The following is a 13383-nucleotide window of genomic DNA, read 5'->3' as shown; positions in this document are numbered from 1 at the left end:
GCTGGCTGAACTCAGCTCCACACTCCGAATGTTGTGATCTGGTGCACAGAGTTGCTCAAGTTTGCCCTAGTTGCCCCTCCCTCATGACGATGGGGGGCCAGCAAGGCCAAATTTGAATGTGTGATAGCTGCGATTCCGTGCGCCAGGTCACAATGCCACTCGCACAAATTTGTCCCGGCTGGCCCCTCACTAGGGGAGACAGGCCAAACCTAAGAGGTGCTGTAGGTCCAGAAATCTTAATGCCCGGAGTAGACAGCTGAGCCCAGGCAGCTCTGCGAGACAGTAGCTGTGAGGGAGCGGTAGGGGTCACATTCTCTGGTAACTACTGGCCACTTGATGTACTCCCCCTCCCCACTGGAAGGTGTATTGCCTGTCTTCCATTCCCCATCCTGGGCTGCCTGATATACCCCTCCTTCCACAACCAGACGAATACCCCCATCATATCACCCACCAGGGCCACCAGCTACCCAGCACTTCCCCGACTGCACCACCAGCCCCTTGTGCCCCCAACTCCTTCCCACAGATTGCCACTTTATCCCAAAGATGACAAATCCCCACTCCACCCTTTTACCCTCTGCCCCACAAGGGCCATGTGTGGGGAATGTGTCCCCGGGCCCCACTATGCTCATATCCTCACTCAGTCCACCATTGCACCCACACCCCTCTGCCCCTCCAACTCCTTCTCCAGCACCTCCGAACCCGCAACCCCTTCTTCACTACACCCCCAAGTCCCCAAATCCCCCTCCCACCCTGTGTCCTCTGATACCATAGGCTTGGAGGGGCTGTTTTTTGGCGGTGTCAGCTCACTGCCACTCCTCCAATTCCATTGTGGAGCATCTGGAATCTTAGCTCTGAATTCCCACTCCCACCAGTGGAAGGGGGGATGTCATTGCGTCTTGGGAGATCTCTGTGTCATGACAGGCCAAAGTTTATAAATGGGTCCTCAACCCAAAAAGGTGAGAAGCACTGCCCTAATACCCTCAAAATTACCTCAACAGTTTAATTCCTGGAAACTTACAATGTTCTCCAAATGCTTTAGTGGTAAACACTTCACGCAGAGTTACAATATTTGAGTGTTGAATTTTTTTCCACATGTCAACCAATACCATGCACTTTGTGTTAACAAGACGGAAACCTGAGAAGAGAATAAAAACCCAGACAGTTTAAATTACATTTATTCAGTGATTTTAGGCTCCATTAGATTTGTTTAAAAAAACGTTGGTATCTGTTCTGAAAGTACTGAGCTGCCACCAACAGAGGCACACCAATATAAAACTTTGCTTGCTCATTTCCAACACTATGGACTGTTATCTAGGCCAAACTTTGCTCTCTTATTCCAACAGAATGATTCATTTCAAAGCCAATTTAAGATTTATGCGTAGTATTATAGAAGTGCAAATGTTTTAGGCTTAAATATAGGTAGCATTGACGTTTAAAAAGATGACAACTTATGATTTCCCTCACCATGTATCCTCCGAAGGCAATATGGCAGATCATCTTTGCTATTTACAGCTTTGTAGCATGATGTAATGTACCCAAAGTTGCTTGTTTTCTGTATCCGATTGGGTGGTGGCAGTGGTTCTAAAGGGAAAAGGCTGTGGTAGCTGTCAACTTCTGTAGGGACTGCTAAAGCAGTTTATAGAAATATATTAGACACTAATTGCATTTGTAAAATCAATATTACAGTAGTAAAGAAAATTTGACTATTAAGATGTCAAACAATACTTTGTGTTGTGTCTGAGATACATGCAACAAAAAAAGTTAAAATTCATAATTCTATCTTTGGCACAAATATGGTTTCTTGTGAGATATTTTTGGATAACAGATATATCTGCTTTCTGAAAAATAATCTTGCCATACTAAAAGTAAACAAGAGAAGTAAAAGCCCTGTGTGCCATGAAGTATCAGCGTCATTCTAACATTAAACCAATTCATCCATAAATAGTGGGGAGCAGTACATTGGTAGCTGCCCAACAAATTGTTATCTTTTGGTCTGCCTCGAAAATTTACTCTTTCTTGCAGCTACTGAGGATGAAGATATGAAGGGACACGGATAATCCCCAATACCACACAAGCCTTGTGAATATGAAGCCCCGAGTCAACTCTTGACTTCCGTTATGACAGCAGCAGAGAACAGCAAAGACAGACACTGTCAGTGTTCAGAATGAATACACTATTTTATTTGGAGAGTGAGGGGAACAGGACAGATAATAAGACATCTAAGAGGACAGTCCAGACTAGGAAGCTAGACTGTGTTTTATAGTGCATCATTTAAAGTGCTAACACTTGTATTTTAGTCCCAACTTTGCACCTAGACAGGGCAAACTGCATAAAAACCATGTTAGCTGACTGCGGTCAACAATAGGTTCTCCAAAAGACTGACCATGATGAGCAACTGCATTTTTAAACACAACTTCCCCAATCTACGCTAGGTGCAAAATCTGTCTAAAATCATGTTAACTAGCATTTTAAAACACAATCTATCTTACCAGTCGAGAGTGTCTTGTAAAAACAAAGTCTTCTAAACATAAACCCACATTTACCAAGGCTTGTCTACATGGAGACTTAGTGAGTGGCAAGCCAGGGTGTGAACATTTAGCATACGAGCCTGCTGAGCACTAAGTGGCCATGTGGACCCTTCTACTGTGCACTAAAAGTTCTGAAGTGAGCTTTGACATACACTTGTTTCAAATGGCATATGTCAAAATGCACTATGAAACTTTAGAGTGCAGTAGCAAGGTCCAAACATGCAGTTAGCGTGGGGCAGGCTAATATGCTCTAGATTTACACCCTGGCTTGCTGTGAACTAAGTCTCCATGCAGATAAGGCCTAACTAGTAAAGGCACTGAGTTTAAACAAGGTTTTACTCCCTCAACTCATCTTCCCTTGTTTAAATCATTTAGTGAAGTCAATCCTATATTTATACACGCAGCAAAAAAAGGACAAGACAACAGGTTGATGGACTTCGCAAGCACTGAGGACCATTAGTATCAAGCAGACGCTGGGGGAGGGGATGCTAGGGAGAAAGTTCTCATTAAAAAGCAAATACCTTTGAGCAGTAACAAATACTGTGGATGTTGTTTGAATGCCTTTATTTAGGAAGAATTTCTCAAAAGTACAAAAAGTTCCTCTAAAGTATCACAATAAATGCTTATTACTAAACCTGTGGAATTTTACTTGTTTTTCCTCATTAAAATAATTCCTTGGTCTGATTTTATACAGATAAGCTTCTAGAACAGTTCCCCTATTTCTTGGTAGTGAAGTGGCACCCTAAATATTCCTTCATCCAATGCCTGTCAGGATATTTTAATAACAAGGAAAGGACTGCTGAAGAACCCCTCCCGTTAGCATAGGTAGTGTCTAAACTGAAGTGTTGCAGGTGTGCCGCTGTAGCATTTTAAGTGTAGACATACCCACAGTCCCCAAAGCTGAAGGCTAGAAACATAGTCAAGTTGATGGGTTTAAAAGTCCTTCTCCTGATGATCTGCATCCATATTCACTTTTGAAAAAGTAGGCCTTAGCTGCTGTAGTCACCCAATAGAATGTGTGAAAACAAACCATGCTTAGAGCCAACCATGCCACTTACTGGATACAAAAATCAGTTACAACGTGGATTGCGGACAGGATCTAAAAGGGAAATCTGCTCAATGAAGTTAAGAACTGCTTACTTTTTAAGCACAGATGTATGGTGTTAAACAGAAAAACAGACAGTCAGCTAAAGAATTTTAAAATAAAGAAAAGAAAATATGCAGAAGAAACAGTGAACAGTAGAGACCTCATGTTTGTAAAGTACTTTGAAGGGGCAAAGTATTAAAACAATGACATCTGTTATTAACAGCTCTAGTATAATCAGACCAAGTCATACACTTCATAAAAAATTAAATTCAGGAACAGTTTTGTCAAAACATGCTGTTAATATAAATTTATTTTTAACAAAGTTAGTAGTGCTATGCGGTTGTGAGAGCAAACAAGACTTAGCTTAGAATAATCACAGACAATTATGACTAACTTTCTAGTTACTTACCAGGGATATCTGCTTGATCAATCTGAGCCATTGTTATTAAATGTCGGTTGATCAGCTCCTGAGGAACAAATTATGTAGCCTTACAGTACAGAACATAATTTAGTTTATCATCTTTGCTAAATTTACAGCATAATACCTAGGAAGGGCCAGGTTTCCATAGTAGAATAGCTAGTTGACTTTTTAGGAGAACTCACATCACCAGCTTGGAAAAATTAGGGCTTGAATCTATGGACTCTCCCCACAGGTAGAACCTGCACAAAAGGGAGGCTGCCTCAGGACTACTGCTTCTCATCAGAAGGAGGTTACAATGGAGACTTTTTTTTCTTTTTTTAAAAAAAGAAGTGTCGTGTGGAAGAAACGAGCTGTAAAAGGAGCATGAAAAAAGCAGGGGCATAATACCAAGAGACACCATAACAAGTCAGAGCAACTCCAGGGGTGCTCAGTATCCTGCCCCAGAAGGCTAACAGGTATGCTGAAAATGCTGAGGCAGTTAACTTTACAGCCAACTTCATAATACATTTAAATATACTAAAGAAATAGAACTACATACTCTGTATATAAATAAATCCACATAAAATCAACATTTTCTTGATTATACTTCCATTTCATAAAATCATAGAATAGAATCACAGAATATTCGGGTTAGAAGAGACCTCAGGAGGTCATCTAGTCCAATCCCCTGCTCAAAGCAGGACCAACACCAACTAAATCATCCCAGCCAAGGCTTTGTCAAACCAGGCCTTAAAAACCTTTAAGGATGGAGATTCCACCACCTCCCAACGTAACCCATTCCAGTGCTTCACCACCCTCCTAGTGAAATAAACTTTCAGTTAATAAATAAAATTTCAGTTAGCTGTATTCTAATCAAATTTAAAATAAAACCCCAGTGCCTCACAAAATGTTTAGCATGTACAGAAATTCTAAAAGATTTACAATAATACATTTCTCTTCAAGTAAACTTTCTTGATAAAAACATATGGCATGCAGAAGGTATTACAGTTATAAGTACTTGTAATTTTGTTTTCTGTGGTACCTCTATTTCTGTAACATGATTACATTTTTAAGTCTGGAATGAAGATAACTGTCTCCGTGGTTTTAATGTGCTTATTTCCCTTTTGTTGTTTGTGGTTGCCCAATTTTCTTTAAGAATATATTAAGATATTTGAATCATTTCTACTTCAACACTATGACAGCCTACCTGTCTGAGTTCATCTGCCATGAAGAAGGAAGGTGCATTTGCTTTTGGCTGCATATAAGCAACATGAGGTGCAGTAGGAGGGTAAATGTGATAGTTTGGAAATACCTAAAAGGGAAAAAATAAAAGATTATTTAAGACTTGTTTCCTTTAGAATTTGGAAAAATCTATCTGATTTTGATATGTGTTTATTCTGAGCACTTTTTGACCCGCTGACTTAACAAAATCCTCAAAATGGAACATGTGCTATGAATGTACTTCTTGCATTCTCTATAATTTTCTAATGTGACATTCACAACCAATGCAACTTTAGATGATTTTTAAATCATCTAACACTAACTGTCCTTCTTTCCCATCCGTAAATGCAAGTTTCTCTTTATTTTGCAGAAATGAAAGATTATTATTCTTGGAGTTTAACAATTTTTTAAAAAATGTTTTCTTCTTGCTGTTGTGTGAAAAAGCCCACACAAATGGAAACAAGCAAAATACAGATATGTTTTCTCATATCTCTTTCAGTTATAATAATCTTAGGTGTTACTTGTAAATTTAACACTATTAAACTATTCAGACAATGTGATTTTTGAGTTGACAGTACCCTTTTAATTATCCATGAATTTTTCCTACTTTCTTTCCTTACAATTCCTCTGCTTAGTTACAACTTTTAAATTAATGGAAATTTCATCAAGAAGTCTTGTGTACATATAACATACCAGACTCAGTAAAACAAAGAAGCATAATTCTGAGTGGTCATCGGAACACTTCCTCTCTAGTCAACCATTTACTAGAATTCTGCACAAAATTGTAAGTTCCAGTTTGCCTTTGAATATTACCCACATTATGCAACTATTTAGGGTCTTATGTGACTACCCTCTCCCCCATCATCACAGCATTTTAGTATCTGCATGATAACTCAGTAACCTACTCCTAGTTTCAATTTTTCATGAGTCCCAATACGCCCTTTTTGGGGGGGTGGTGCAGAACGTAACAGATTCAGCACAGGAGTGCAGAAATAGAACAGTCAGAAACAGCAAAGGAAAAAAACTGCCCCATAGCGCTCTCATATCACTTGAATAATACCACTCAAAATTAAGATTTGGCAAGAGAAAGTGTCCAAGTAACAGCTTCTGTGCCAAGTTGCAATAGAATACAAATTAGTAGCAAGATTAAACATCTCTCAAACATCTTCATTTTATGAAAAAGCTCAGATATGGTCAAAAATGTTATGAGGGTATCAAAACAAACATACCATTCCTGTGAGAGGGGCTGGAGTTGTATCAGTGTAGAAATACGTTGTTCCACCCACAGTTTCCTTCTGAATCACCTGGCCAGTAGATGGAGGCTGGGAGACAGCATTAGTAACAGGAGTAGAGGCACTAGTAGGCACCATATAATTTGCTGGGTTTGGAGTATGACTTCTTCTTCTAGGAGCAGGAGATGTGTGAGGAGTAATTTTAGGGGAGTGAAGAGGAGAAGATCCTGCAGACAGTGACATTCCTTAAGAAGACAAGGAAATTTTCTTCAACAAATTTTTGCTTTGTGGAAATGTAAAGACTAACTCAAAGCTTGAAACAAAATCTACCTCATCGACTTGCTCAAGGTGAAATGAAATTTTGATAGGTGAGAAGGGCCAGGAAGCTGCAAGTTCCCTCTGCAGGAAGGCAGGGAGCAGAAAGGCATAAGCACCACTATTTCTTTATGAAGCATTAAGGGGACAAAGTAGCAGTACAGCTGGAGAAGACACATTTTTCCCAGGAAGAGGACAGACACACAACAGCCAGAATCTTTGCTTCTTTTAAAAGGAGACCAGGACAGTTGTGCTGGGGGACTGGAGAACATGTGGCCTAGATGTAGGAGGAGGAATTAAGATGGCACATGGAATACAATATGTCAAGAGGGAGATGGGACTGAGAGCAGAGGAGACTTGCAAAGACAAAGAAATAACCAAGTTATTGGCATGCTTGTAGGGGCAGAACTGGTTTAGTTGTGTGCAGATAATATAGGGAATGAAAATGTGTCAATATATATTAACACTAATTTTTACACAAGGTAGTCAAGTAAACAATCAGGAAAGTTTTTCAATTTAAAGCAGTACTAAGAAATTTATATTTCTGATAATTCACAGACTGCTTATGAACTACATACTATGACGAATAAGTCCCTAAAGAAAAGTTATTCCTTTTCCTAAGGTGACCAAATAAAAAGTGATCTCTTGTTGATTGGAAAATTAATCTAATAAATATCGATATGGTAACTCTTTCCAGATTGAGAACTAGTATAGATTTGGGCTGACATTTTCAAAGCTGCCAAGGGACCTGAATGTCCAATACGCATTAAAATCCATGGTAACTGGATATCCAACAGGGTTGCCAAACTTGCCAGGCATCTGGTTTTTGACCAGAATTCCTGGTTGAAAAGGGACCCTGGTGGCTCCAGTTGGCGGCACAGCAGGGGCCTGGAGCTAAGGCAGGCTCCCTGCCAATGGCAGCTGTGGTGGTGGCACCTGCAGGCATGATGCACGGAGCCTATCTGTCCATCCATGCACCTAGGGGCTGCAGGGACCTGGTGGTCACTTCCTGAGAGCCGCAGTAAGCGGCCACCAGGACCCTGCACCTCCTCCCATACCCCAACCCCCTGCCCCAGCCCGGAGTCACCTCCCACACCACAAAGCCCTCCTCCCTGGTCCCACCCCAGAGCCCACACCCCCAGCTGGAGCCCGCACCCCCTCCTACACTCCACCCCACTCAGTTCCAGCTCAGAGCCCCCTCCTTCAACCGAAACCCCTCATCCCCGGCCCCACCCCATAGCCTGCACCCCCAGCCAAAGCCCTCAACCGCACCCTAATGTCCAAGTCCTATAAACAACTTTAGAATCTCAGGGCTGATGAGCACTTTAGTGCTGCAACTGGAATAGACAGGGGCACCCTACGTTACATTCATACTTTAGTTATTGAGCAACTTCTCATTCAAGAATATTGCAGACAGAGATCTAAGATATGAATATTCCCTGTTCCCAAATATCCTTAAATTCATTAGGAATCTAAAAAAATTCATCCAAGATTAGTTTGACATTTTCAGATAGTATAGCATTTTCAGACAGCATAGGAGTGAGTGTCAGCCTACAAAAATAATTTCAGGAGTTTATTTTATTGGCCCCAAGTACCTCATTTGTAAGAAAACCCCCTGGGTTACAGATAGAACATACACATCTGGGTGAGAAGGTTAGATACAAGACAGGCTGGTATTATAGTGTTCCTTTTAATATTTCTCACTTTAGGCACGCAGTTTTCCCCATCGGAAACAACTTTAACATTTTCTAATATGTCTAAAGTTAGCCTTTCCAGACTTAAATATCCTCTCTGCAAAACTGTACCATAGTACCACCTATATTTACCAATCAATATGACTAGCTACAAAAGTGAATATAGATTCTACCATGTAAAATGCAGCTAACGTCTCAATTCTGTATAGCTACCAAATATATTAATGGATATAAATGTAATTTTTGGTGACTTTGATAAAAAAATTAAAAGAGATGTTACGCTGTGGAATAATGTAAACTTTCTTGGTTTTGAAAATGGCTAAAATTTCATCTGAAACAAGTATATTCTGATGGTACTATTAAAGTTATTTGCTCAATTTGCACTCTAGCTTTGATTCTAGCAAAGAATTTTTAGATAGCTCAAAAGACATGCATAATAAGTTAGGTCTATTTCTTTCTGTCAACAAAATTGGAAGATTTCCTCAGAGAAAGATTGACATTTCTCTTATCTTTCACAAAAACCCTGAAACAATCTTGCAACTTTCCCAAATTCCAAAACATATTTATCTTTAATACATTTTCTTATGCATTTTTCCTCCACTGCTGAGGTAAAGTCTACCAGTTCATTGTCTTTGCATCCTTTATATATAGATATATAGAAAATACAGAGCCTTCATATCTGCTCTCTTGTTAAAATTAGTCTTTTAATATGATATGCCGTAATTGTTTGTTTAACCACTATTCAATCGCTCTAGTGGTTAAACAATTACGGCATATTATATTAAAAACTAATTTTAACAAGAGAGCAGATACGAAGATTCTGTATTTTCTCCCACTTTAACGTGGAGAGGAGATAATGATTTAATAGGAAACAATATACCAAGTCAAATATGGAAGGAAAGCCAATAAAATAATGGCCTACAAAATAAAAATGAATTTTATGAATTCCACTACACAATTCTTTAAACCAAGGAAAGATTAGAGTGTGTCTCTTCTATCCTATTTCAGTTATTTTATGCCATAAAATGTTTGACGATTATGTATTAATTAAAAGCATTTATTACTGAGTGATCCAAAACTATACCAAAGTAATTGCTTCAAAGAGTTTACTGAAAAAGAACTAATTGAATTAAATTATAGATTGGAAAAAGCAGCAGCCACCACTTAATGAAATAATGTCTAAGACTGCTTTATGTGGTGAAGTTTAATATAGAATATCTGTAAACAGGAAAAAAAGTTATATTGTACTGTATACCTTGCTGGTTTGGGTACAAATATAGTCTAGGGTCTGTGTTTAAAGTATGCTATGAACATCTGTTGCAAGTTTCTCAAAACCATTCTCCTGGGGCCAATAAAGCCATGTACCACCCAGCTATGGTTATAGGTATAGTTTCATCCATTTTTAAATGTTAACAAGATATATTTCCATTTGCAGTAGTCAAATAAATACATCTAATGTTTAGAAAGTTATGTTTGTTTAGCAAAGCAAAAAAGAGGAGGGAAGGGAAACAAGAGAAAGGGAATAATATCATTATACAATTTTGTATACTGTATTATGCTTATTAGTCAAAATTTCAAATGCGCATGAAGTTCAGCCCTGCATTTAGGTTTCAGGAGTTTGGGTATCTTTTGAAGAACTTCTGACAGCTTGAAGGAATAAATTGGAGGTCAGACTATCCAGCCTGGAAACACGGAAACTCTATCATATCAAGCCCCCTTAATGTAATAGTAGTCTATTTTGCCAATGCACATGTTGAGTAAAACGATTGGAGATAGGAAGGGTTTTTTTTTAAATCAGAGTTTCTTTTTATCCTGCTGGAACAGCAGACCTGTTTGTTGCAAGAGACTTGCAACTTGCTTTTGGTTCTGTGGATGATTCCATTAGGCTAGGAGTGTCAAATATATAGCACATTTGATGGATTTAAGGCTTGCATTGCAAATTCAAATTTTACATCATTTAAACTTTCATTTATAAAAAAAAATGTTTCCAGCCTTCAGGGTAGCAAAGAAATTCCCAATGTAAGCAATGCAACTGATGCAGTGCTGCCAATGTGAGTATGCAGACTGTCTGAACCTAGGACTCAAGGGTGTGAACTCCCCTGGCCATCACTAACTTAACTGATGTTAACTGATGAAAAAAAAAACAAAAAAAACCACCAGTTTTTAACTAAATTAAGACACTAATGTCAACAATTAGTGACATGGAAAAGAGGGTAGAAATAAAGCTTGCTGGGAAAAGCAGACACCAGGAGGTGCTGCAAGAAAGGAAATGTGGAGGTAAGAAAAGAAACAGAAAAGAGGATAGAGGAAAAAACAATGAATTATAGAAATCAGTTAGCATATCTTCCCATTGACTGACACTAACAACAACAATAAAGGCACTGAATAAGCAACAAGACAGACTGTGGAGCCTCTGTTCCCATAACTAGAACCACTGGCTTCATCACACCTATTTACAGGGTAAGCGCTCATCCATGTGATTAGGGGGGTGCACAATCTCTAAAGGTTTCATAAATGCTGTATTCTACCCTTGATCTTTACACAAACCTGCCACCAACCATAGTAAGAAAATAGTAAAGCCATTTCCATCTCCTCTATTGGAGAGTTTAAAGGTCTGAGCCCTGTGAGTGATTAACTGGTAGGAGCACCAAGATACAAGCTTTGAAGAAGCTGCTATCAAGCTGTTTTTTTCCCCATCCTCAGTGGGAGAAACAGATCTTATCTGATAATGGAGAAAGCTGGGGAGAGAGCTTCCAATTTTCATCTCTGCCCATCATCAGCCTCTCATCCTCTCGCACACTATACTCAAATGCATCAGTCAGGTCTCCTGGTGAAGTAAACCATAAGTGAGAAAGAGCTTATCTGGCTTCATTATCAGTCACATTTGAAATATGATCCATGTATGCTTTGCTAACCTATACTTCTTGGTGAGAGACACAGATTTCAGAATGTATTGACTAATGTAACTATTTGCAAACTGATCAGTGGACCACTGGAAGTCTGCAAAAGAGCTGACTGGTCACATGCTACTAACACTCCCCCTTATTTTCAGCTGCTAAATCTCTTTCCCGGTATTTATAAGTACAGTACCCACACAGGTTCCTTATGGATTTGTGAACTGGAGTGGAAGTAGAAGCTATACATCACTTGATGAGGTAGGAGTTAATATTCACACATGAAATCAAAAAGTGCCTGTTACTGTCAAACTTTCACTTCTTACATTGTTTTACATTTTCCAAGTTTCGTGGTAAATGAAGAAAAGGGAAGTGACAGGATTGAACAAAGAAAAGCCAGCACACTTAAGCATATTCACAAATTGCTGAATTGTTGATAGTAATCTAAAAAAGGCTACGACAATATTTAAATATTGTAACCATAAAATTTAACATTGACTTTTATACAAAGTACTTGATTAAAAAGCTGGAATTCTGCAAGTATTAACTCCTACACCCACAACTGCTTAGTATTAAAAGACAGGTTTCAGAGTAGCAGCCGTGTTAGTTTGTATTCGGAAAAAGAAAAGGAGTACTTGTGGCACCACTGAATGCATCCGCTAAAGTGAGCTGTAGCTCACGAAAGCTCATGCTCAAATAAATTTGTTAGTCTCTAAGGTGCCACAAGTACTCCTTTTCTTTTTATTAAAAGACAGTGGAGCACAATGTTAACTTTGCACGCTAGAGCCATGAAAAGCGTGCCTTTACTGGCTTGCTTAATTGAATCTCATATTAGTAGTTGTACAAGTTTCAAAGAATTGCTACCCAAGTTACAGTAGTTCAAATTAAGAGACATTTTCTTCATTCATATTCTTGTCACAAAGCTACTTTTTTTTTTAAAATAGAAAGACTAATTTTATACCACAACAGTAAAAAAAAAGAGCAGGCAATGAAATATTGATTTTATCTTCCTTTTGTATTACAATTCACTCCAGGCTCACATAATTCATGGGATGAGTGCTTTAAAGCTCTATTGTTCGCATTTAAATATTTTCATTAAAAGCAAAGTGCCTTTTGACTTTGAGAATTCATATGGATACACTGGGACAAAAAAATGTTGGTTTTAATGTATTCTTCATTTGAGACCTGGCACTAAAACTCCCTGAAGTCAATGGAAGTTTGTCAGTCAATGCTTGTACAATCTAGCCTTTAATTAGTACTACTTAATAATGCAGATGCAGTTTAGCTAGTCTACAACACGTGATCTTTTAAAAAGTGGTGCAATTGTTTTAAAGCACCACAAAAAGATTTTTCCACCAATTTTTTTCCTCTCGTCCACAAATTTACACTGGCACTCACCATAACCACAGCCTAAAGCTAAAGAAAAACATTAGTGATGTGTCCAGCAATTGAGGCATTCACCTTCTTTTTCCAGAGATCAAACAAAAACACTGTATAAATATAAAATTGTTAAAAGCTTCACAGATATTCTAAATTACTGAATGTTATAGAAGTTTTAAAATAAAATAATTTGCAAAAGGTTTTTTCTGTATTTAAAGCTGTTGCAGCAGACATTTCTTTTTATCTTAGAGAGTTTTCCCACAGTGCCCATTACCACAGTAGCTAAATGCGTGCAAGGTAATTAGATCTGCATGTACTAGGAACCTAGTGCATTTATAGTCTTCTGCTCTTCCTTTCCTGCTATGAGATGGTTTTGCTTGGAATATAAATAATTTTATTCTTTCTTTTCTTCTCCCTCACCTGTACCCTTCTGGTATGTTCGGAAAGCTCTCAAACTGTAGGGTGTGGCATCATACCTTACAGGTGGTCAAGAGAGATTAATCTGACCTCCTTTCAGAGCTCAGCCCACAGTCAAACCCCTTCAACAGAGAACACTTTCTCCTGCTGTCCCACACTGCAACTTATGTGGACATAACCAAGCTAGCTTTTATCTAGATCAGGGAAGGCAAACT

The 13383-nt window shown here is 38.7% G+C and overlaps 1 protein-coding gene across 1 annotated transcript in view; it reads right to left on the bottom strand.

Moving 5' to 3' along the window:
* The window catches only part of PAN3 (poly(A) specific ribonuclease subunit PAN3), a 119512-nt gene that overhangs the window by 24873 nt on the left and 81256 nt on the right, over positions 1 to 13383 (bottom strand). Inside the window, exons 7-11 of the mRNA XM_077809871.1 lie at positions 6466 to 6713; positions 5223 to 5327; positions 4025 to 4082; positions 1465 to 1626; positions 1019 to 1135 (exon numbers count right to left, since the gene is read on the bottom strand). Coding sequence (XP_077665997.1) covers positions 1019 to 1135; positions 1465 to 1626; positions 4025 to 4082; positions 5223 to 5327; positions 6466 to 6713 — 690 coding nt within the window. The remainder of the gene's footprint in view (positions 1 to 1018; positions 1136 to 1464; positions 1627 to 4024; positions 4083 to 5222; positions 5328 to 6465; positions 6714 to 13383) is intronic.

The sequence above is a fragment of the Eretmochelys imbricata genome, chromosome 1 (genome assembly GCF_965152235.1).
Source record: "Eretmochelys imbricata isolate rEreImb1 chromosome 1, rEreImb1.hap1, whole genome shotgun sequence".
NCBI lineage: Eukaryota > Metazoa > Chordata > Testudines > Cheloniidae > Eretmochelys > Eretmochelys imbricata.
The sequence above is the reverse complement of the archived record's forward strand: the minus strand, read 5'-3'. Positions and strand labels throughout refer to the sequence as shown.